The 26,374-nt window shown below is 40.0% G+C and overlaps 1 protein-coding gene and 3 non-coding genes across 4 annotated transcripts; all 4 read left to right on the plus strand.

Annotated features, from left to right (window-relative positions):
- The first annotated feature begins 1,833 nt into the window (after positions 1 to 1,833).
- LOC149276734 (HAUS augmin-like complex subunit 6) lies at positions 1,834 to 20,456 on the plus strand. Its single transcript, XM_089503355.1, has 20 exons — positions 1,834 to 1,967; positions 2,308 to 2,403; positions 2,497 to 2,575; positions 2,672 to 2,804; positions 3,477 to 3,624; positions 3,795 to 3,857; positions 3,944 to 3,998; positions 4,093 to 4,266; positions 4,353 to 4,543; positions 5,040 to 5,169; positions 5,736 to 5,863; positions 6,695 to 6,758; positions 6,967 to 7,149; positions 8,357 to 8,492; positions 8,606 to 9,574; positions 9,963 to 10,047; positions 12,677 to 12,949; positions 13,138 to 13,346; positions 19,977 to 20,054; positions 20,323 to 20,456. Exons 1-20 carry the CDS (start codon positions 1,834 to 1,836, stop codon positions 20,454 to 20,456), a joined length of 3,462 nt encoding a protein of 1,153 aa, XP_089359481.1.
- Positions 4,683 to 4,807, plus strand: LOC149276735 (small Cajal body-specific RNA 8). Its single transcript, XR_016279323.1, has one exon.
- LOC149276736 (small Cajal body-specific RNA 8) lies at positions 4,865 to 4,989 on the plus strand. The gene has a single exon (XR_016279324.1).
- On the plus strand, positions 7,200 to 7,328 carry LOC149276737 (small Cajal body-specific RNA 8). Its single transcript, XR_016279322.1, has one exon.
- Positions 20,457 to 26,374: the final 5,918 nt, after the last annotated feature.

The following is a 26,374-nucleotide window of genomic DNA, read 5'->3' on the forward strand; positions in this document are numbered from 1 at the left end:
GGGTGGGAGCATCAATACACAAGGGAGGGGTTTGGTTGGGGCATCACATAAATCAATATACAAGGGTGTGGGGGCATAAATGTACAAAGGGGGGCAATAGACAGGGTTGTGGGTAGGGCACATTAATCAATGCTAAAGGGGGCCGGGCTGGGGCATCAATACAGTACAGTTAATGACAAGATACAGTGTAGCAGTATTTTTTTTTTATGCTTCAGTGCGGCAGAGCCTGCCCTGGTGAGTGTGTTTGGGTGTCGGTGTGGCAGAGACTGTCCTGATGTGTATGTTTGGGTCACGGTGTGGCAGAGCCTGTCCTGGTGTGTGTGTGTGTGTGTGTGTCGGTGTGGCAGAGACTGTCCTGGTGTGTATGTTTGGGTCACAGTGTGGCAGAGCCTGTCCTGGTGTGTGTGTGTGTGTGTGTGTGTGTGTGTGTTTGGGTGTCGGTGTGGCAGAGACTGTCCTGGTGTGTATGTGTGTTTGGGTGTCGGTGTGGCAGAGACTGTCCTGGTGTGTATGTTTGGGTCTCGGTGTGGCAGAGCCTGTCCTGCTGTGTGTGTGTTTCGGTGTCGGTGTGGCAGAGCTTGTCCTGGTGTGTGTGTTTGGGGGTCTGTGTGGCAGAGCCTGTCCTGGTATGTGTGAAATGCTTGTTTATGGCAGCTGATTGAAACCTTCTGTATCTTTTTTTAAATTGTATTTATTAAAATATAATTCAATGGGTTAACTTTTATAGCAATTGGATTTTTTAGAAAGATAAAGTGATTTTATCATAATCCTAAAAAACTAAATAAAACACTATTATAAAATTGACAATAATGCCTAAAATATTGTAAAAGGGAGCTTTCCCCTGGGTACTGACAGACCTCAGAGGGTTTATACCGGTAAGACCAAAAACAGGCCAGTGAAACAAATGCGCCTGAGACACCTCCATAGAAAATAGAATCTCATTTAACTTATTGGCCTAAATTGCAGTGATCTGAAGTCAACAAAGAATCTGATCATATGTTGCTGTCTGGATCACACCTGGGGGTTAAACCTTTACAGTCTGAGGCGATATTCCCTTTTTAATCTTAAAAAGTATATATTGATTATGTTGAACACTCATATAGAATAATTAACGGAATATGCGACTAAAAACTCTATAGGTTTCCGCCCTAAGAGTTCCGGCCAAAATTCCCACTTATCCCCGCCCCGAATGGCCACTTTCTTACTTCTATTGGCTGCATGTAAGCGGGGCGTTTAGAGCTCCAAGAGTTCTAAATACAAGACGCACTGGGAATCATTTACGTACACGCTTTAGCCGTAGAGTTAAACAAAGCTTGGTCGCCAGACAAATGGCCGTTATTGTCTCTAGTGCTTTGAACTACGCCAACATCAGGTACTATATAAGCCTGCGTTGCAGTTTGATTGGACAAAGCAAATTACCTGTTTTGGCGGTTCTGGATGAGACCATGACGGCTTCGGTTATCACAGTATATGGGAAAGTAATGCGCTCTTCACGAAAACAGATACGTGGTGTTGAAGCTCCACGTGAAACCGGAGAATAAAGCGACGCCGCGGCTCATACTACTGTCGTTGAGGAGGCTTTAATACTGCGGACGCCTCACGGCATAACTTTCTCTCAACTTTTAAAGCGGGTTTGGGCCTGGTGTTTGGCCCGGGTTTGGGCCTTCGGGGGCATACCCCCCCCCCCCACTATCTGGTACCGCCGTCCTGTGTGTTCGCGTCTGCCGTTTTAAAGCTCTTGCCGTTTCATAGAGCGGACGCCGCCTGCAGTTTTTTTTTTTTTCCCTCCGTAACCCTTTCATTACCGGAACAGGGGCGGATAACCACCTCAGCATGCAGGCCGCGCCTCGTCCTTCCTCCTCCTGGCAGAAGGAGCACCTATGGATGTCTTTACAGGCTCTGGGCTTCGACCCCGGCACAGAGGCAGCTGCTGCGGGCAAAAGCCTGGCCCATGTCACCTTTGGAGTGTGAGTATGTGTGTCATAAGGGCATGTACGGAATGTGTTATAGTAAATATGTAGTTAAACAGGTCACTACATATTTATAGTAAATATTTAGGACTTAAACATGCCACTACGCTAAATGGTCATAGCGTATACTGAGAATGTTTATAAATATCGGGTAAAGTGTATTAATGTTCCAAGTTATAGTATACACGGTTTATACTGTGTCTGAGCCAAAATGGCAACTATTTTACAGGTTTTTTTTTACACTGTATTTATAACACCCTGGGGTTGCTGTTCATAAATACGTGTGGTTTGGGCTTTTCAGTAGCTAGCTGACCAATTTTTATTTATCTTTATGCAGCAACATGTTTGACAGGCCAAACAAGGATGCTTTCTATGTGGTCTTCCACTTCTTGTTTGAGAAGCTGGATAACGCACGTTGTAAGGAAGTCTTTAGGTGAGTTGGACAGCCCCCGCTTCATCTAGCAAGATATTAACGCTCTGGAAATATAAAATGGTTTATATTGGTAACCGTCCCGTACCTGCTTAGGTATTGTTGGCCGCACATGGATAAGAAGCGAGATGCTGAATTCAGAAAAGCTTGCTGTGAGTGGCTGCGGAAGATCTCGGTAAGTGGATTTATTTCAGACTTCTGACATAAGACATTTGGGTTCAGAGGTGTCTGTTTTAGCAGTTAACTTTTGATTTGTTTCTATTCTGTGTAGGAGGATGCTGGTAGTGGCTTTCCTCAGGTGGTTGCATCTGTATTTCTTTCCCCTGGAGGGCCAAAGTTTGTGCACCTCTTGTACCATTTTGCAAGATATGTTCTACTGCAGCATATTAAAAAAGATGTTGATGGTGAGTTTGCCATTGTGGCCGTTTCTTGTCCCTGTACATTTTGGCTTAACTTGTGTGATGTAAATGTCCTGGTTGACCCATACTCTTGTTTGCCATGAAGGACAACTTGAAGCCGTCCCACAGAAACATACAACATACATAAATTGTAACTGTTGCAGCATGGCCTCCTATTTCACTACTCTTCTGTGAATATCTGAATATATATACAAGTGTTTGTTTTTTTATGATGAATGGGTTGAACAGTGCTTTTCTATTAAATGTGCTTACAACTCAAGCAGTAAGCATGTTAAGTCCTCTTGCTCCTTCCTGAATATCAAAGTTGATTTAGGCTATGAGCTTGCACTCTAAACTGTGTGCGCGCATTCTGCAGCGGTTGTATATCTCCCTCGCACACTTTTATATGTACATTCTATCCATCAATTTCTGGCTAATGAAAGAGGTTCATATAAGGAAATATAATCTGCTTTCTATGACTCTTATTATATGAACCGGACAAGCAAGAGTATATAGATTCCAAACTTGTGTAAATTGTATGGTCAAAGTTATAGAAATGCCTAAATACAATATTTTGTATGTAAATGCTTTATTTTTAATACTCTTCCTCATAACCAGGCTATTTTTGCCTTTGTTTTTTTTCCTTGCATTTGTCAATGCATTTTTTTTTTTTTTTAGGTGCCAATTCTTACATGCCGGAAGCCCTGCAGGCCAGAGTTCAGGACCCCCAGAAAGCCTTGATAAGAAATAAAGTGGCACGTCGGAGATACTTGCAGATGCTGCAAAGAGAGAACTTTGTGATCGGAGAGTACCAGAAAAAAGCACAGTGAGTTACATTGGTGTTGCTAATTTTTGGAAGGCTGTCAACTCCTGATTCTTCACTGGATAAACATCAAGCTTTTAAATGGTAGTCTTTTAGTCGCCTCCTATTCAGATTTATTTTATTGCAGTGCATCAATTTTTGTTTTTTATTAATGCATATTATGTTAAACGTAGGCTTCTTGTGAAACAAATAAGGGACCTTCGTTCTGAATGTGCAGCCCTGCAGAACCAACAAAAGTATGTGAACTAAATTGCTTTCTTTACAAAGTAGCTTCACAATGTCTGTCAAGTTGTCCAAACCAAGGGTTTTAATTTACTTTCAGGATGGTAGAAAATCCCAGTACAGACCAGATTGAAAGGAGTCGCAATATTGAACAGGTGAGTCCTGGGGTAATTGCTTAATGGACTGCCTTGGTAGTTCAGTATCTTTCAGACCATTTGATTGCTAACTAGTTATTTTCCTCTCATAAAGATACGATCAATGTGGAATACGATTATGCAGACTCTGAAATCGATAGAAAAGGAGGTGGAAGTTGTGGACTGCGTGGTTAGAGGGAATGTCTATCAGTACTATTTAGATGGCTCAAAAGTTTCTTTGACCATACCAAATATATTGGTCACCAGAATTGAGAGCGAAATGCATAAGGTAAGTGTTCAGAAAGCTTTGAAGACTTAAACAGAACTTGGATGCCTCATCACTAGATGACTTCATGTCTTCCCTCTCTGTTACAGTTGCAAATGGAGAATGTGTATGAAGCTGGAAAGGTGAATCTTGTAACAATTTTCCAACTTTTAAACGAAGCTCTAAAAATAGTGAAACGGGAACGCTGCCAATATGATAAAGGTCTTCCACTAGATCTGCAGTATTTAACTGGAAAAGCAAAATTTGAGACTGATATTCTGACAAGGCTGGAAAGTATGAGGTAAGATAATCATGAGTGTTCAGTTCGATATACTTGTATGGCTAAAAATCACTAGATGCCTCGGTATGTGTCAGAAGTTGTCTACCATGTTAATGTCCTAGTACATCTATGGTGTAGTGTCCGTTCTTATGGCTCACTATGGGTGATTGATACACAGACAGAACTTACTCTGCCTGTCACAAAATCGCCCTAGATTAATAATGCCTTCTGATGACCGGGGCGAATTGAGAGAAATCGCAACGGACAGATACGGGGCAGACAGACTGACCATGTTAATGTCCTAGTACATCCATGGTAGTGGCCATTCTTTATGGCTCACAATGGGTGATTGATACACAGACAGAACTTACTCTGCCTGTCACAAAATCACCCTAGATTAATAATGCCTTTTGATGACCGGGGCGAATTGAGAGAAATCGCAACGGACAGATACGGGACAGACAGACTGACTTGATTGTGGATGTATATTCTATATGCTCAAACCAATGTATTGCAGGCATAAAATAAAGAGGGAGGATCTTGTATCTATAAACAAGTCTATTGCTGATAAAGAACATGAGTGGGAGAAGAAATGGAGGAAGGTCCTTGGCAAGTCTCCATTTGACATATTCAAGGTTCTGAATCCAGTAGGTATTCTGAAAGGTGTTCATACTAAATCCCCCTCTTAGAAGTTGTGACTTTCTAGGAGGACCATGCACTCCCTGTCAAATCCCCCTCTTAGAAGTTGTGACTTTCTAGGAGGACCATGCACTCCCTGTCCAATTGTGCTCCGGCATAGTCATCTTGGTTATGGGTTCCATGCAACAAGCTTTTAACAGTAAGTAAAACTGTTTAGGCTATAAGTGTTTGGGACACAACTGAACTCGTAGTGAGTCCCTAGTGGGGGCTTAGAGTTCAGAGTGGTGCCTGGTGCAATATTTCTTCAATCTTGCAAACACATTCTAACGCCATACAGACACTCCCTCTTGTCCCCCTCTGCCAGGTGCCACTAATGCCATAAGTCTACACTTGCATGCTCCCATACTCCCCTTCATCCATTATCCTTCCTGCTCGCAGATGACATGTCAATCAAGTGATGCTGCAGGAAGCCTTGGCATTTTGTACCCACAGCATGGGAGATAATGTATCATGAACAAAACTGTCAACTGTTCATGCTGTTGTAACTTGTGAATCTCAATCTGTTTATTTTTAGGTTCTCGATCTCCAGCCCCCCATGGCTCCATTTTCCTTTGAACCCGCCACAGATGAAGTATTAAGAAACAGTGTGTTTTATCAGTACCCACCATCTGTACAAGGTGAGAGCCTTCTTTCTGAAGCCAGGTGCTTGAAACAATCCCCCGAACCCCCCCATTACTTCAAGTGTGATATGTTAACTGGACCCAAGCTGCACCTGTCAAAATTGTGCTAGATAATGTATATCCTTACATAGTATAACTTTATATGGGGGGAGCCAAAAGCTCTGACAAAATGGGTTCACAAGCTTGCAAAATGTCAAGGCACTAAAAGCACCGAGATTCCCACATGTCTAATAGTTCCTACATCTCGCTAGATCAACATTCGACAGATTCAAAGGATCTGAACCGAGAGAGTGGGCAGTTGAGAAGAAGCTTTATGGAGTCTACAGTGTTAACTCCATCTGGAAGGTGTGTTTCTACAGTAACTATGTGCTAGAAAGGAATAAGTGCTAACTGCCAGTTTTATATAGAAGTCTGTTTCAAACTCTATTTTGGTACTGCAGTGCATTTAGGTTTTCACCAAAACACAAGTTTGCAGCCAAATAGTCTGATAGTGGGGTTGTACAACTCCTGTGGATATTGAATGTAAACTGGAAAAACACTGGAAAGCTTTGCTTTGAAAGCTGTCCTGCTATTGGGCAGGCCATCACAATCCATAGCATCTGTAAATGTAATTTGTAAATATCTTCCCAACCCCCCCCCCCCTTAAGACATTGCAGTTGAGTTGAACACTTTTCTGTGTCTATACGAGTTTAATTTTTGTGAATGAAGATCCAGGTTAGCAAATAAACCTCTGTACAATGGATGCAAATTCCCAGTGATTAAAAGCTTTAATATGAAACTACACCAGATATGCTGTGTATAAACTGTTGTATTGATTTTTTTTTTTCTTCTGTGCATCCCGATCTGTCTCTAGGAACTCTTTGCCTCTACTCTGTCAAACCCCTACCCTTAAACGCAGAATGTCCTTAAATGAAAAGGTATGGTTTCATTGCGCAACAGCTGGCCTTCTCAATGCAACATTAAGTTAGTGAATTAAGATTGCAGCCCCCACTCTAGCGAGTGTTAATATTAATCAAGTATTGTAGTACATTTTGCTATAAACTTCACCCCTTTTGGGTCCAGTAAAGTATTGTCATTCAGGTGACACTACTTTTACATGTTCTAATTTGTATCTCTTTGACAAAGGACTTTCGGATGCCGACTCCAAACGCAAAAGACAGTTTTCTGGAGAGGACCCCAAGTTCTGCTTTAAACAAGAGGAGGTCTGATACCAGCTGGAAAACTAATGCCGGTAGCCTGCTGCTGCACACGCCAACGCCATGCAAAGCAGATCCAATGAGCGCAGCACGCCAGCAACTTGCACAACAGGTGAGCGCATTACAGCCTTTCATGTTCTTGTAACTTATCTATAATCACCATGGGAGTCTGATACACGGATAGATCAGTCATGTTCTGTCTGTCACTGAATCTCCCTAAATTAACACTGCTCTCTGATGACCGGAACGACCTGAGAGAAATCGTGACGGACAGATACGGGGCAGACAAGTAAAACAAACTTTGCAAAAAGGTTTACTTGCCCAAATGCATTTGTGAGTCTCTTCTACAGCACCTCTCCCCATGCCAAAAACCCAATTAACCCCTTTAGTCCAGAGCTGTCTAGCAATTTTTTTTTTCCCGTATGCGGGTTTCATTAAGATTCCCCCTTTTCTGTTTGCTGTACCCACACATTACATTTTATTAAATGTTCTAGAGGGCCACATCATACCTTGCATAGAGATCAAGGTCTTGAACATGTCATGCTAGCGATCAGTGACATCACTTAACGGACATCTGTCTTTGTGAAGCTTTCATAACTTTTGCATTTTCCTCTTGTATAAAACTTATCGTGCGTTTCCCAGTGATTCTGCCTGCAATGATCACTGTCTCGATAGGCTTGCATTGTATATTGCCATATGTGTAATTAGCCAGTAGGTGGAGCGATTGGATAGCCTGGCCTTCTGGTTGATGTCAGCAGTCAAACGCCATGCAATCAGGCATTCTCTTCTGGATTGTGCATGGCATATGTAACTGCTTACCGGCATGTCCCTGCAGCTGTTACAAATGATCAGCTCTGGGGGGGAGAGGTACTTGTATTTTCTAAAGGCTTCTAAGCAGAGCTTCTTAGGATGTAGAAGTACTTAAACATAAACCAAAGGGTGGGAGAACTCTTCTCCCACCCTTTAAACTATGGTAGACACTTTGTAATACCTGATAGGAAAACAAACAGGTGTGCAACAGCTTTCAAACTACATGTGGAATAGTATGAAGCGTGGCAGATGCTAATCTTTTACTATACTCTATACAGTGTATATATTACACCCACCACACTGCCTTCTGATAAGTTCCAGAATGATGTATATTCAACTGCTTTAGTTAAGGCGCACTATGCTACTTACAGCACCTTTGGGGAAAATATGGATCTTCTTGCAAGTGCCTTTAACAATATCAGTGTAGGGCTTCATTCCATGGATAATTTATCCTGTCTTGAGGTGTTTGAAGTAAAAACAAAACCCACGTCCACTGTTTGTTTGCTCAGGTTGCAGAGTTTATTGCTTCTGACTCTCCTAGAACCTTGGGTGGCAGAGGTGTGGAGCTTGATGACTTAATTGGCATGTTATCATCTGATCCTTTCTTATCAAGGAAGGAGATCCCTCGGACACCAGAGAACCTGAGTGAGTTGTCTTATTCAGCATATTCTTGCAGAGATCATTTTAACGGCACTAATTTGGCATGTAAACTTTTTTTATTTATTTATTTATTTTTTTTTCCTCCTCCCTGCTCCTAGTTTCAGACATTCGTACCTCATGGAGAAAGGCTATTCAGTTGGAAGAATCTTCTGACGTTGTGGCTAGCCCTCTGGAGCCTCCATGCTTGGATTCTCCTGTTGAGATGGATTCTGCGCAGTGCAGTCAGATAGACCTGAGCATGGCATGCTTTATGTCCACCTCGCATGTTTCTGACCTTCACAACGAGTCCGTAGAAACTACTAGAATCCTTTCTAATCCAGGGACGTCTGTACCCTCTCAGTCTACAGGAAGTGAGATGAACACAATGGGACTGGAAGAATTTATTCCCATAAAGGAAAGTGGTACACTGCACTCTTCATTTGTGGACAGGAACCAGACTTTTGTTTTAGACAAGGAGCCTGTTCGAATATTGGACAACCCGCTAGTTCTCTCTGTACCTAGAAATGAAAATGCATCGGCGCATTCAACCCTCTCATGGGATTCCTCCAAAATGGTAGACTTCAGCAATAGCTTAGATGCCTCTGAAATAATTCAGCTTGGCATTCTGCATGAAACCCTTCCAGACAGAGTGGGTAACATAAGTCTTAACAGCACCAACAGTCCAGAAACCAGAGACATTAATAGTCAACTAAATGAAACTGACTGCATTTTGGACACAACACAAGGTAGTTTCAAGTCTTTGGAGCGGAAAACGGACATACATTCTATACGCAGCCGCTATGAAGCTCTTAAAACAACTCTCTTTACATCTCTGATGGACAGTGGAAAAGGTGACAAACATACCCCCACCAGGTTCTCAAAGCAAAAATCCGAGTCTAGCCTAACACTTGACGCTGGTAGCGTGTTTAGCCCTGCAGAAAAAGGTTTAACTCTGGACGTGGAATACCTGATGACTCCTTCACCAAAGGATAGAAAGCTTTCCCTCCCACAGCTGATATCTTTTTCTCCAGCCGAGGAACTCGTCCATGTTGGAAAGGATGACCTTGGCGATGTCTTTGAGACCCAGGGTAAGCAATGTCTGCTGTTTTGATGTATACCTGGTTTTTGTAGGTGGTCTTTAGTTGCCTTATATTTGGCCCTCTGATAGTTATAAAAGCATAAGTATCTCGGTGTTTCTTCAGATGGAATTAATCTAGAAATGTATAAGGCGTACGTCTGTTTTGCCCATGTGAACAAAACTGAGGCCTCCCAATATAATTCCTTTACGTAGCTTGTTACCACTTAACACAATTTCCTACTATAGGATAGAAAGGAAAGCAATGTTTGCGATTGCATGCCCAAAAGGTATTGCTTGCTTGCATTTTTTTTTCCTCTTCCTTCCCTCTGTCTCCTGCCTTTATGACAGTGACAATGTTAATGTCTAATTGACTTCTGTTGCTCTCTTCCCTGCTGCAGCTGCTGTAAACCTGAATGAAACATTTGAATTTGCTACAGATCCACTGAAGTGTACAGATGAAGGGCTGGGACAACTCATAACTTTGTAAAACCTTGAAACCATTTGAGGACTTCAAAAAAATGTTGTTTTTTTCTTACGGACTTCATTCGTAATCATTGTTTAGAGGGAGTTTATTACAAATGCTAACTTTTCACTCGCTCTTCATTAGTTTGAATGAGCACAAAGGCGTATGAAATGTTTACACTCCGCTTGTATTGTAGTAGAGGGTCCAACAATTAAATCTAGTTCCAGGCCAACAGCAAAGATGCTGTTTCAAAATGTTTTGTACCTATGCACATGGAAACCACTTAATTTAAATTCTTAAACATCTATACAAGCTGTGCTTGGTGTCAATCACTTTAGCTAAAGATCTGTTTCTAAATACACCTGTATAGAAAAACATAAGCCTCACACAATTAACTTTTTGTATTTAAGTGTTTGTCAGTGACTTTAATCTAACATAGGTCTGTAAAATAGCCAAAGTAAATTGTAAATAAATATATTTTTGGTAATGTTTGATTTATCCTTTGCTCATCTACAAGCATCTTAAATTAAAATATTATTGCAAATGTCTGCTTCTGGCTGCAGCAATTAACCAAAAATGTGGTTTCTTTTTCTGAAATAGGATTAAGAATGGTCCTACATGTGTCTGCCTCTGTCTCTCTTCCTGTATTGTATGATCAGGAAGACTGTGTATGGTAGCTTTGACTGGCTTAAAAGATAGCTGGGACCATCTGTCAGCACGTATGAACAACCCAAACCTGCTTCACCCTCCTTTACCCAATCTGATCTGTCTAAAGTTGATGGCATGGCTTCCCAGGGGGAGATCCTGCTGAGCGTTGTGACTGTGTTTTTTTTTTTAAATTATATATTGGAATTTTGTTTATAAAGGAACATTTGGTCTCATGGAATGAGTACGTCATAAAATTGCATCTCCTTCAGCTGTAATGAGGGTGATGGAGTTTCAGCTTGTACAAGCAGCACCTGCAGAGGTGTAAAATGTCAGTTACACAGATGTTAAAACCAATAACCCCCCCCCACTCCCTATAGGTTGTTTGAGCAGGGCCCTCCTCCACTGTCTCTAAGTCACACAAGCGATTGGTTTCCTGATCTTTAGTTGCAGTATATAGACAAAAAACAGGGGCGCATAGATATGTGGGAGAAAAATAAAACAAATATAGTGTAATAAATTTTAACAGAAAATTAAAATTTTAATATTAATTGCACTCACAAGTGTACTTGAAAGTGATTGCTCATCAAAAAACCAGACTCTTTTCTGTCTTGGAATTTCTGTGATGAAGATAGGAAACGAAATAGTGCAGTACAAATTGGTGTTTCTTTAATAAAGGTAAAAAACTTACAAACGGATGGGCATAACAAATGAGTTATGCATAAAAGCAGTGTGAGGATGTCTTTCACAAAAGTGGAAATGGTACTCAGCCAGTCCTTATAAAGTCCAAATATCGATGATAAAGTATCAACGCGTTTCGCCGACTTCAATGTCGGCTTCCTCAGGAGAAATTCAAAAGTTGCAAACAGTAAAAACAAAAGTACCTTGTTAGGGTCAGGGGTTGCAAGTGATCCCTACGTATCTCCACCTGAGCAAGGTTGTTAAAACCTTTAAAGAATATCCAAGATGCAACAATAAGAGGTCCATAAAGCAATGAGTACAGTGGTAGTATTCATAATGGTGATGCATGACCATTGCGACTAACGATTCCCATCTTGCCCTCGGAGGCTCCTACGCTCAAAACAAAAAAGTACTCAGGATACCAGACCCTAGACCAGATTTTGGCCTTTCTGGGGTAGAGGCAGAAGACGGGGCTTCAAAGAAAGCATGATACCAGAAACATTGCAGTAGGGGGGTCAGGCTGAAGAGTTTTCTTCATCAATGGGCTCTATTTTGGTTGGACGCCTGGACCGTGGGGATCCTTTCCAGAGGGTACAGGCTGGAGCTTGTCCGTTCTTCCCCCAGAGCGGTTTATATGATTTCTATTTATATGCCTCCTGCGGATCCATGCATTTCTGGACCTTGTTCAAGAGTTTGACAAAATAAGTGTTGATCCATGTGCCTCCAGGCCAAAGAGGAAGAGGTGTTTACTCCCGCGTCTTTGTTGTTCCCAAATCGTCAGGAGACTTCAGACCCATCATAGATCTCTAAACTGTTTTGTGGCTTATAGGAAGTTCAGGATGGAGTCTATAACATCCTCCATAGAGCTTCTTTCCATGGGAGATTTTCTTGCTATTCTAGATCTTCAGATGCCTACTTTCATGTTCCCATCAGGCAGGAGTCGCAGTTTCTTTGGGTGGCCGTTATGTATACCAAAGGGACTCTTTATTTCCAGTTCCAGGCCCTTCCTTTTGGTCTCGCTTCAACTCCAAGAGTCTTCACCAAACTACCGTCAGGGATTGTTGCCCTCCTGAGAAAGGAAGGAATCAAAGTGGTCCCTTATTTAGACGACTGGCTTCTGGTAGCAGGCTCTCCAGATCTTTCCCACCAGATTCACAGGGCTATTTGGACAGTAGTGTCTACAGACGCCAGTTTATCCGGTTGGGGAGCCATGTTTGAGGAAGAATTCAGACAAGGTTTTTGGTCAAACCAGGAATGTCATCTTCATATCAATGTGCTGGAACTTTTAGACGTCTAGAAGGTGCTCTTTTCTTGGCAATCCAGGTTGCGGGGCAAAGGCAGTGTGAGTTCTGTCAGACAATTGCACATTGGTGGCTTTCCTGAACAAGGAGGCACAAGGAGTCTTCAATTGGGCACTCTTCTTCAGAAGATGGAAGTGGGCCGAGCTCATTTATTGGAAGGAGAACATTACCGCAGATTTTCTCAGCAGAACATCTGTTTTTCTAGGAGAATGGAGCTTGAACACTGCGATGTTTCTAAAGATCTTGAGAGACTGGGGTACTCCACAGATCAACCTCATGGGAAGGCAGTCAACAGGTAACTGCCTCTGTTTTATTTCGGCGGGCCATGCGTTAGCTCTGGATGCCTTTTCCCAGACTTTAATTTGGGTTACATCTTCCTCCCTCTACCTCTCATCACCAGGGTTCTCCAAAAGATCAAAAGACAGATGGTTCTCTATCAAGGGCCTGTACTCCACACTAATCCCACTTACTTCAAGTTGTCAGCGTGGCTCCTGAGAGGGAGAGATTAATTCAGGCTGGTCTCTTCGAAGAGGTGGCTGAAACCCTGATGAAGAGTCGGAACCAAGTTACCAAACTCCGGTATGAGAAGATCCACAAGTCCTTCTCCTCCTGGTGTGCTAACAGACAGCTCCACCGCGATAATGTCTCCATCAGCAACGTCCTAGACTTCCTCCAAGCTGGTTTTCATAAAGGTCTGTCAGCACCAAGAAAAAGTTTGATACTAAGTAGTCTGCTATCTATCTATCTATCTATCTATCTATCTATCTATCTATCTATCTATCTATCTATCTATCTAATATATATGTATATATATAATATAATATATATATACGCACACACTTATGTACAATAGTGACTAAAGTCTAGTGCTGTGTACACCAAAAAAGTGAGTGACTATAAATATTAATGGGAGTACTTCCCCTTTAAATGTTGAATCCTTGAGTTCTGAGGTGATTTTGCTCAATGGTAATACAACCCCCCCCAAAAATAAACCTGATATGGTTCAGCCCAAACTCTGTTGTATCTGTTTAGTGCAGGGGTGCTCAAACTGCGGCCCTCCAGCTGCTGCAGGACTACATCTCCCATACTCCTCAGCCAGCCCCTTAGCTGAAGGAGCATTATGGGAGATGTAGTCCTGCAGCAGCTGGAGGGCCGCAGTTTGAGCATCCCTGGTTTAGTGTGTCTATGAGTTACAACTCTGCTTGCATGTACAGGGCTCCCAGAGGGAGCCACAAGAGAAGGAAAGGAACAATTCCAGTAAAAAAAAAACAACACTTTTTAATATAAAATTAAATATCCACTTACATTAAAGTGCTGTAAACAAGGAATGCAAAGAAAGCTGCAGTGGCTTGCAGGCCAAGTTGCATCTGCATCTCATTCACAGCACTTTAAAGAAGAAATCTGGCGAAAGGTGTAAGTGCGTAAGCATGAAAGCTTGCCATGTCATGATTATACAGAGATTTTACTGATGGATTTACTGGCCCCATGTCTTATTTGGGAAAGGTGGATCAAGATTTTACCTTAACCCAAGAAAACTATACATTATAGAAAACTAGCCCATATGAACATGTGATGTGCAGCTGTTTGCACACCAACATCATCAAAAGTTTTATTCAAAAGAATAATAAAATAAAATAAATTTTTTTCTGACTGGATATGCGCAAAACGTCTCAATTTGTATTCTGCAACATCTCCCAAGTACAATATGCATTGGATTGGCATGGTTGTGGGACATTGTGCAGTCTAAATCGGAATGTGCCCAAATTTGGGCCCAGTAAATCAATCAGTAAAGAACCCATGTCTCATTTGAGGCAGAATGGTGGTCCCATATGTTAAAACTGGTTTATATTTATGTTGGGCCACATAAACATGTTATATGCAGCTGCCAACACACAATCATCTTCCAAAGTGCATTTGGTAACATCTCCTAAGTCCAGCAATACCAAAATGCATAGGTCTGTAATGCTTATGGGGCATTGCGCGCTGTAATTGAGAACATACACATTTCTCATGTCAAGCTTGGTATTTTTAGATATAGAGACGTATGTATGCAATTTTTGGAATAAAAAGTTAAACATTTAAGAAAATGTAATTCACATGCACACATCTTTAACATAATATATGGAAAATTAGCTGAGCACAATATATTTGAGGATTTTAAAGGCATGAGAAGAATCGACACATGTATGTCTGAAAATAAAAGACAGTCCAACATGCCAATTAGTGTGTGATCCAAAGTCTTGGTGCATATGCGTACATATACCTACTATGCCATATACCATACTATATAGTAATCAGGTGTATCAAACATTCTCTTAATGGCTTTTTATAGTTCGGTATTATGGTATGATGTCATCACAAACTGCGCTCATAGAATGCTGGCTTTTCACTCCACTGTGGGTATGTGTCATCTCTAACAAATACTTCTAACTTCTACTATGGGTAGCAGTATACAGCACAAGAATATATTTGGGGGACTAGTTGATCACCGTGATTTTGGCATTTATATGTTAAATGAGTGTGATTTTACGCTTCTTAACGTGGTCGTACATTGATTCATGTCCACTAGATGGCGAAATACACTCACAATAGGTTATGAAGGGATGCTGATTGTAAATTATATTTTATTCACTTTGTATTATTATTAATCTTATTGTCTTTTATTTATATAGCGCCAACAATTTATGCAGCACTTAGTACAATACATATATTCAAGGGGTATGACAAGACGAGAATTGTCAGACCAATAATATTACATTTACACACCTGACCCTTGTACTAAGTCTAACCTAATATTTATCTGTGAAGAAAGAAACATGACAACAAAAGTACATTTACCTTTTATTAACATTTTTTTTTTTGGCGTTATTTATCTGGTTTATTTTCTATCATCATGTTCTGCAGTGCTGTACAATCAGGACATAAATAACATAAGTTGTTTATTGCATACCAGTCTGGATTTACAGAAACAAATGTTAAGAAGGACCCAGCTCAAACAAATTTACAATCTAGAAGGAGGTTGGTGGGTGTATTATACAAGAGATGAAAGTGCAATGTTTTAGGTGGATCAGTCACTCAACCTGATGCTAGTGTAAGCTTTGTTTAAATAAATGATATTACTAGGCATATGTACAGACAGACTGATCCATATGAGGGCAACATATTTGTCTTCTACCTGTTGTCCTAGTCCTTTACTGGTGATCTCTGCCTCTTAAGGACGTACGGTGCCTGGGAAAAGCATGCTCGGTAGGCAGTGCCAGCTCAGTCTTGGCCAGAATACATCTCTAGAGTCTAGGGAAGAGTCTGATAAGATGGGATAAGAATAGGGGCAGCTCTTGGGTAGCATTTTATACATACATGAGAGGTAGAGATTAGGGCAGATGATGGGAAAATAGCACCAGATGAATGGAGGAGACGGGTAGGTCTGTAGAAGCGATGAGATGTGGGTAGATGAACTGCTTTGTAGGCGAGAGTCAGGATTTTAAATTTAATCCAGACAACCAGCATTCTTGGAATACAGTATATGTTGACACACACAGTTTCCTTTCTTCTTATTTTCTCCTTTATCTCTTCCTTTTGAATCCTGCTTGCTGCCAGGCCCAAACAGGCCATTAGCCAGATGGGGTAAATGCCCAGTGGGCTGGTGCCCAGCAGCTCCTCCAAAATGCAATGACTGATTTTTTTTTCTCTCGTTGCCAGGTCGGCCCTGCATGTCATCCGATGTTTAAGCTTGTTTTAGTAGGGGATATCATGTTTAAATTATTGATCTCAGCAAATGTGCCCATTTTGCCATTGCTTAAAGTGACTTTTATGTGGTAAATGGAGAGGTGTGGTGATTAGCGAATGTTGTGCCTGGGAAGCAGTCATTGCCAAATACACCTCCCCACATCAAATAAGCTGAATAAGCTGTGCTGAGCTGCCATGACACAGGGAGATGAAAGCAGTCGGCGGAGAAGGTATGGAGACATTCATAGAGAGAGAGTGAGAGAGAGTGAATGAGAGTGTGAGAGAGTGTGAGAAGGTGAGCGACAACCAACTTCAGTAAAATGTTTACAGATCCGTTTGCACAATTCTATTAGATACTGCTTGCCCTGACAATCTCAGCTTCCATGAAGTGAACCTTGAAACTGAATGGGCCCAAAACAATTACACTGACAAAGAAAATATCAAACTATAGTTTGTTTCAATAAGGAACTTTCTTATGGCAAATCTGACAGTAATAGTTCCCCTTTAAAGTCTACGTTTCTTAAATCAGACATTCTGCTTACTTAACACGCACAATATATGACAAAAAGTATGTGGACACCTGACCATTACACCTACAAGAGCTTGTTGGACATGCATTTGTTTGGCAATATGTTACTAACTTCCGCACCAGCTCAGCACCCTAGTTATAAGCCAGGGTCCCTAATTGGTAATGTTGACTCAACAGACTTTCTATTGATTTTACACCAATGCCATTAGGATGAGATATTCCGCAAGACAATATAGTAATTCTTTGCCTGTGCCATAATAGTAATTTATACCAATTTTCTCTGCATTTTGCACTGATTGTGTACTTTATATAACCCAGATACCTACTACAAGCTCTGCTTTACCTCTGACTGTCAGAAAAGTTAGTGAGTGGAAATAGTTCAATTATACATCTTGTATCTTGTTATTTCAGTGTTTAACATTACATATCATGTTTCGGGCTAACTCTTGGTTACATTTCTGAGCTAACTATCTCTAATTATAATCTACAAATATACATGTATTGGCTGTGAGTCTGACTACAGTATTTGTGGGAGCTCATAATTAATTAAGACAACTACACGAAACCTTGCAATTTTTTAAATTTTTTTTTCACTAAATACCTTAAAAACTTTCCCGTAAAAAAAATTATGATAAAAAGGATATTAATAAAAGACAATATTTAAACAAGCTATGATGGATCTTTTCCCATTTTGCAATATGATCAGGCTATCGTGTCCAAAATATACATTAGAATACATTAAAGCACACATTTTTTTCTGTGCATGTCGTGTTAAGATGTGCCACAGACTCACTCTAGCTAGGTAGACATCTGACACAATGACTACAGCACTGAGGATGTCTGAAATCTCACATTCTCTTACCAAAGCTAAAAGAGAAAAATAGATAAAATGTATACTTTCCTTTTGACTTGTTCAGATATATTGACATTGGTGTATCCATGTATATTTTTGTGATTTAAAACAGCAAGCATTGGGGTGCAAACTTCTCATTTATCATGTTATTTTAATGGCCAATATTTGATATTTGACCCCAAACTTTTGAATGTGTGTATATATATATATATATATACAAAATATAGGTATATGTGGATTTTTCCTTCCAAGATTTAATTTTTTGAAGCGTTCTCAGGAAGCACCGGCACTGAATTGCTTGGCAGTGAAGGTATGTTCTGGGACGGTTTTTGGAACACTGATTGTTTGGCCAAGAGTTCCATCGGACAGAAAAAGATCATGTTGAACAGCTTTGGCCATGCTGAAGAATACTGGCCTGATGCCTTTCTATAAACTCATAAAGATGGGAAGAAAAGGGTCATCAATTTGAAGCTTTACAATAGATCATCATAGCTGCCAATAGAAGGTTTGGTATTTTAAAGTACCCATAAGCTTAGACCATTCACAACAGTCTCAGATTTATCTTAACATTTGTTCTTCATAATCTGGAGTGAAGACAAGATTTTGGGATCCAGCTGATATATAACGGCAGTTTTTTTTTCACTGCTTGTGGTCTGTTATTCCTGCTGCTTGAGTACTTCAATTTCAGTGAGTAAAATGAGCAAGTATTGGACTCATAAAATAAATATAAAAATAAGCATTAAGTTAAAGATACCTTAGTGAGCCAGAATCATAAGTACAGTATCACTTTTATTTGTATGGTTTGTAGAATTATTTGATCCTCTTCAAAATCGTCGCACATGCAGGGGTGAGCCAAGGGTAATTGCCACCAAGGTATGGGAATATTTTCACAAACTTCCTTCCCTCCCCAAGCCAGACATCACACATCCACATACAGAATATCATATTATTATTTATAGGTATGTATCATTCACACACTTTGGCATGTGTATAGTTGTCTTTCATCCAATTTTTCTCAACCTTTCCCTCCATATTTTGTTCCTCCCCGCTTCACACTTAGTCCCCACCTCTACATTTTCTCTTGTTGTTATTTTATCTTCCATGAAGTTTTCGTTTTGTTCCCTTCACCAAAAAACTGTTCAGACTATAGCAGTTTTGTTATCCCTTTTTGTATTTTTCCCTCTTTCCATTTTATCAATAGTTTCTGTCTTCAGTACGTCATAATAGACCGCTGCACCTTTTGTGGCCACCCACTTTTTATTTCAGAATTTACATAGAACGCTTCAGAAGAATGACCAGGAGGTAGTTATACACTCAACATATTTGCTATACTACATATTAGGGGTTGTCCATGTCCCACAGAGTTTGGCGATTCTCAATTAAGCTTATCCTCCCCTTATGCATTTACCATCAAGGGGAATGACTGGGATGCTCAAAGTAGGGAATGTGAAACCATGGAGGAGCAACAAGATTTGTGCCTTTCACGGACGTCTCATCTCTAGCTCTACTGCTCTGTTTATGTGAACTTGTATGGATTAAAAGCAGATAAACCTATAGCAGAATTGTCGCAATAGAGATTACATGGAAAAGAGTAGCTTGTGGGCCTATTGGAGTTGCTTGCCACTGCTTATGGTTTTCCAAGACATTAACTACAGCTACCAACCTTGTATGAACTACTATGTGACCTTCACTGAAGACCATGCCACATTACACACAGATACACCCAAAGTTATTAAAGAAAGGTTTGAAGTGTCCTGGCAAAACTATAAGCAGACTTATTTAACCAGTCTTTACTGTAGTTCGAGAAGATTGGAAGACTCCACCAACTACAGACCAGTAAGTCTTATATCAGAAATTAATGGAAACCGTGTTAAAGGAAAGGATTGTTAAAATATGGATGTAGATAAAAAAAAAACATGGGTTCACTGCAATGCACCACCAAATAAAAGCGAGCCAACATTGTAATGAAAACGCACACTCTTGGCCCAGGCAAGGACTATGAAAGAAACCAGGACTAAGTTTAGAAGATACAACCTAGTGCTTTTTCTCTTAAGTTTATTCTTGCATTTTGCTTTACCAAGAGGCTGCATTTGACCGTCGGTGAGAAATTCTGCACATTATGTTGAGTCATTGTTGTGTATGGAAAAGAAATGTCAACTAAGGTTAAAGGAGTACTCTGCAGGAAATCTCTTTATTAAATTATGTGCCACATAGGGGAAAATACCGTACGTATTGAAACTTTCTGGACAAAGCTGGCTTCTCAACGCTTAGCGATGCTGTTTTTGGAAACAGGTAAGTTTTTCAGTGCTTGTATTTTGCCATCTTTGAGAGCTTTGAGGGATTAATCAGCAGATGGCCTCATAATCCAACAACAATGGAACATAAAACACATGCTGGGAAATCTATGGAAAGAAAAAAAATTACATTTTGCTTGAAAATTCTTGTCCTCATTTAACCTAATTTTCTTTTTACTGAATGTGCACCTATTTTATAAAAACTTTGCGTATGGTTCATTCTAAGTGTTGCTAATTTTACTGTTTTATTACTATTTGTGTCAAAGGGAAGAAAAAATACCTAAATTTGCATGATGCAGAATTTAAGAAGTTGCTGGAGCATCCAATGAGACGGAGGCCACAGGTTATGAAAGATTCATCTGTGGTTTCCTCTTTCTTCTATGACTGTCTGGTATTTTAACCTGTAATATACAGTATTTGTTGATGGATTCAGGCTAATGTATTGCAAAAAGTTTCTTCTTACATAGTTATACAGGCTGAAATAAAGACATGCATCCATCAAGTTCAGCCTTTCCCATATCTGTTAATTGCTTGCTGTTGATCCAAAAGCTTGCTTGTTTCTCTATTAATGGTTTTATAAGCGACAGATACCCAAGCGAGATCCCCCCGCATAGCAAGCTACATTATTTAGGTGTAGGGAATATCTAACAGACATCTGAAAACAGACATCTATAATTCAGCTGGGCTTAGAAATGAATGTGTAGAAATAAAAAAAAGAAATGAGAAAAATAATACAGGCCAGCCTTCTGATATTGCAAGTAAAGTCTGTCAAATGTAATTTGTAAAGAACCTTGCTGTAAGATTTCTAATATAAAGGAGGATGTGCTCTATTGGCTAGTGGCTTTCAGAATGTGTTGTGATGGACCAGTTCACTATTTTACACACTAACCAGAAATAAACTTGCACAAATGGACCAAAAAAGAATTTACTTTCCCGCCCTTTTGCTTCGGACAAAATTTAGAGGGCTTTTTCCAGTCGGAAAAAAAATTCTGTGTCACCTTGATTCACTCTCCAACACACTTAATGGCCTCCTTACTTTTCTCTTTCGGTCACTTCCATGTCCCAGTCTCCGGGGAGACCCTCTCTCCCGTTCTTTCAATCTGGTGAAAGGGTTTGCTCGGAGGCTCCACGGTATACAAACATTTCCTGGTATAAAGTTTCTCCAATTTGCGACATGTTTGGAATGTCACCATCAAATGCCCTGCTTACATTCTGGGTTTTTCCCAATGCTAGGTGAACAATCTCACTGATAACTATAGTAATGATGAAATACAGTGCAAGGCATCCTGGGAAAAAGGGTTGAACAGCATATTTAGCAAACATTTAAGCATTAAGAGTTGTGACAGCTGGTCCAGTAAACAAAACACCTGTCCACAATAAAATAAAAGTAGATCTAGAGCCTAGGCCTTTTTTATGTAACAATATTCCCCTCCACATGATGGAAAATTAGTTCCCAACACTGCATAATACAGAGCTCCCATCTATGATAAAATACTGTATGCTATCCATATGATCCATGCTACACCAACATTAAACTTTAAATATTGCAAAACTTCACCAGGTAAAATGAAAATCCCAAATGCCGAAGCTTCCAGGCCAGACCCTTTCCCCGTTCCTCCAATCTGGTTAAAATAATAAAGGCAGATTTGCGGGGAAAGAGACACCTTTTTGTACCTCTCTTTCTCCATGAATCAATCTTCATTATTCTGGCCTCTTGCTGCTCTTTCACAAACAAGCAAAGCCATGTGGACACTCTCTCTCCTGTTCCTCCAATAGGGGGAGAGGGTTTGCCCATAGGCTCCCGCCAGGAGGTCAAGTTCACAGAGAAGCGGACAAAGAAAGAAGACAGAACACAGAAGAACAAGAAGAGTCAAGAGAAGAAACAGAGATCTGGGAAAGGAAACAGGGACACGGAAGTGGTTGTCGAGAAGGTAGGGAGACATTCAGAGAGAGTGAGAAAGTGCATGAGAGAGCATCAATAAGAGTGAGTGAGTCTGGAAAAAAAAACAAATTCGGAGCTCTTCGCTTCATTTTCATTTGCTTTGTTGAGAGTCCCTCCTTTTTGGACATGTGTATGAATTGTCAAAACTGGCAAACTTCCTTAAAATGGAAATTCGTATGAATCCAAATGCACAAATGTAACCAGAAACATTAGTAACCATAGTATGATCAGACCACAAAGCTTTTTTTATCCTAGTTCTGGCGTAGGTTGCTTATGTCCCCCCAACATTATGTCAAGTATACATCAACTAGACCCAGGTGTGTGCGTTTGCACATGAAACTAAGTATATAATGTGAATGTGCCCAATTTGCAGATGAAGTTCACTTTTATCTTTCCAGTGTTGGTCACTGCACTACGCATATGAACACTCTTTAGTAATTTTAGGAGGGAATTGACTTTTGTGTGATGCCACCAATATGAAAACACACTTTTTTTTAACCTCATTAATCATTTTTTTTTCGTGTGTGCATGTACCCTAGAGCTCTCTTGCTATGTTTTTGGTTTTACCAAGAGATGAGACGCACAGGAGTTTGTGGGGGAAACAGATGTTCAGTATAAACCATTGTGGTTGTCTGCCAAGTCTTGGGTTAAAATGAAGCCTGTGTCTATACTGGCTACAACCCAAAGACACATTCATATTCCAGGCCTAAAGTAATATAATCACTGATTCCCTAAAATGAACGATATAATAATTAGCGATGCTGAGAAAAAATTCCCATGGCTGGGTACCTGTCTGTCTGGTTTACACCATGGAATAAGAAAAAATTTCGGTGCGCTAAGCTAGTCTCAGGCTCAAATAATACAAATGTATAATATGAGGCCTACCAAACAGTGTGAGCATGCTGCAAATACAGTGTGTTGGCTGTACAATGTATACAAAAAACAAAATACTGTCTGCGCTTCTCACCCTAATAAAGTTGGCAATAAATATATAAACATAATATAAATGAGAGGTTTTGGTTATATGAATTGGCCAAAGCATAATTAAGCTCACCCGCCACGTCAAGGCACACTCTCAATAGGGTGAGAACCTACTCTCACCTCCTGCATAGTGGGCACACAAAGCAGTTTCACCCTATTGAGAGTGTGCCTTGACGTGGCGGGTGAGCTTAATTATGCTTTGGCCATTACACCATGGAATACCTGCTTGCCAAGTTCAGGACAAATGTCTCATTATCCGTCATTTTGCAGAAGGTATGAACAAAAGGACACATCTTTACTTATTTTCTTTCATCTGTGTCCTGCTTATTAAATTTGGCAGGTGTACTGTGCCCCCAGCTCAAATAGATTATTTGGCACCTGAAAATACAAGAGCAAATTAATAAAGAATGTCATGATATTTGGGAAACAGGTCAACCAGCTTCAAAGAATATTTCCTCCCACATGGTTGGTTTGGTTTATGGTTTGGTTACGGACAAACTCTCTAGGAGAGCTAAAGAATGTTGTACCCACTTTGATGTACGGCTTATCCAATGATTTTTACCAAATATTTTTTTTTACCATAATAGATGTATGTAAAAGGACAGTAAAAAATATAAATATTTTAGTAAATGGACTTGGCATTTAAAGGAGCGTTTGATCCTATTCCGTACGATCCAAAAATTTCATAAAGCAGGCATTCTGTACGGAGGGACAAAGGAAGAAGAAGAAAAAAAGCTTTTAAGATTTGGGAGATTTGACTTAACAGTTACTTGGCTGATATTTCCAGAGTTGTTTGAGAATTACATCAAATTACTTGTATCGTTTACTTGAAGTTTAGCCAGTTAATCATGGACTTTCATCAAAGAGTTTATATTCAAAATTGTTCTTTGCGGTTTCCTGAATTGAATAGTGTTTCTGCGTTGTTTGTATACAAATTTTCTATGCAATCTATAATGACATTGTTATTGAACCCTCTAGGGCACAAGTAAGTTGGGTATACAAAGCCTCATTTAGTATTAAACCAGGGAAAAGATTAGTAAGAAAATACCACTCACTTTGCTACACTTATGAAATATGTATCTACAGTAAATGCGCACCAGCTGGTACGTCATATTAGTTTATTAAAATGTTTAAAAACAGCCTTAATTAACAGCATTATATATTTCCTAGATGGAGATGGATAAGAATACAAAGGATTTGTATGAAACTGTAATAGTATTCTCTGTGGCTTATTTCACATGCCCTGCACGGGGAGCAGAACGTTCTGCAAATTGATGTTCCTTTGCTTTCCCTGCCAGATCTAACCTTCTGTCATATTTGTTATTCTCTTGTTTATTTTCAGCATAAGTTATTTTTATATTTTTTTTTATTCCTGGAGAATTCTAACCTATATACCTCTGTTCTCTTGTTGACCCACATGCCCCTGGGAGCCTTAGCCACACTACATGTGCTTGCTCTAATTGGTTGGTTCGTCATAAAAGTATTTAAATGTTGCTATCCTATCTCCCCTCTCCTCTTTTCCTCCAAGTAGCGATGACCTTCTGCTCCACCCTAGGCCTGACTTAGGGCAGCGCCCACGCCCTTTCTCATCAGTCTCCACTGCCTTAAAAGGGGCACCATGTATTAGAGGGACACAACATCTTTTAACACAATCTGTAGGGGCTGTGCTGAGCCCATGTCAGTTCGACTTTCGAGCATCTTTTTGTGTCTTTCGAGCGTGTTTTGTGTCTTTTGAGCGTTTTGTATTTTGTGGTGGAAGTGACCCGATGATTGTAGTGCAGTACATGCATTGATAAGTGTAATAAAGGAGCGTTTCACTTTAAGTACATTTTCGCTTTTTATACACGCTGTGGACCCCATTGTGTATGCCTCTAATAGTGTATTCAAAAGCTTTACAGCTCTTACAGTGAGGTTTACCCGTTCCTTGTTTAAAATGGAACTGTGGCATCTTTAATCACAATCACAATAAAAATACTTCCCATGGGCCATGAGGTGAAGATTTCCATTGCGTATTATGAACCTTGAATCTGTGTATACATTGTGATAATATCACTCCTCTGTTCTCTCTTCCCTAGAATAAATAAATCCAGTTTAGCTAAATGCTTGAAATTGAACCACATATTAGGAATGAAGCATAATTAATGTTTTGTATAGAGACAAGGTAATTAAAAAAAATGAATAACTGTTTTTAGGGCATTTTGTCACTTTTTAATGAAAGCACAAAGAAGTGATACTACATAGTTACTGTAAAATATATGCAGCTGTTTCCTTGATTGCTACAAGTCTGCACAATTACTTTTTGTTGTTACTTTTAATATGTTATACAATGTTTTAAAACTCATGTTCACTCAGGCTATCCAATTAGTGAATGTTTCTTCTTTCTGGAAGGACTTGTGTTAGTAATGCGAAATGTCAAAATAAAGACATAGGTCTTCTTTGTTTTGAGTTCAAGGTTCAACTCTGGTTTAGTTTATAGAGATTGCATATTTGATTTTTGTGTCAGGTGCTGTAGTATGTGTCAGAGGATCAAAATCACTTCGTAAAAAGACTGAATATCCTAACATCTTCCTATCAATCCCATCTGAGGTTGAAAAAGGACACGACTTAATGGCCGCCAACTTAGCATAGAGAGTCATCAGGGAATGAGTCCACCAGGACTTTGGTGTGGGCTTAGCATTGCCAGTACTTTAATGCAGATCTGTCCTTCTGACCTTCTAGCCCTTTTCAAGTTCTGCTGAGCAATGTTGCGCAAATTCTGCTTTGGTCACAGAACCTATAGCCCATACAACCTGAGCAGAAGGTGAGCATTGTTTTCTAGTCAATCAAGATTAATTTACAAATGAATTAAACTGACCAAACATGTTGGTTTTCCAGTTTAGTGCTTTCTTTTATGTCCTTGGCTACTTTTAATACATTGAAAAACAATTGGCAATCTTATTATACATTGCAGCTCATTCTGATCACTATCCATTTGTTTTCCTCCTGCTATGCTTCTTGTGTATAATGATATTTTGGATGCCTATAATGTTAGATTGAAATTGTGTAACTATATTTGTGACAAAATGAGAGATGCTTATATCCATGTTCCCTTTTTGTGTTCATTGGTTGTGTTTTTCAAAATGTCAGTGAGTATCTGTCAAAGGTTCAATGTTCTTACAGTAAGATGTAGAGTCACACAAGCTTTGAAGACCTCATAGCTCTACTACACATTTAGGAAGAGCCTCTAAAATTTTTGAAAGTTCACATCATATCATTAACATACCATGGAGTCTTTGGGTGAAGCTTTGCCCTGAAACTAGCCACTGCTAAAGGCGTTCACCCAGAAGAGGGAGAGCTGCAGGTAGTAGAGGGATGTTCCCACTTATGCTCATTGCACCGCTGACCAAATAGTCTAC

Source organism: Sceloporus occidentalis, unplaced genomic scaffold (genome assembly GCF_023333645.1).
Source record: "Sceloporus occidentalis isolate IW3139 unplaced genomic scaffold, rSceOcc1.0.p SCAF_227, whole genome shotgun sequence".
Classification (NCBI taxonomy): Eukaryota; Metazoa; Chordata; class Lepidosauria; order Squamata; family Phrynosomatidae; genus Sceloporus; species Sceloporus occidentalis.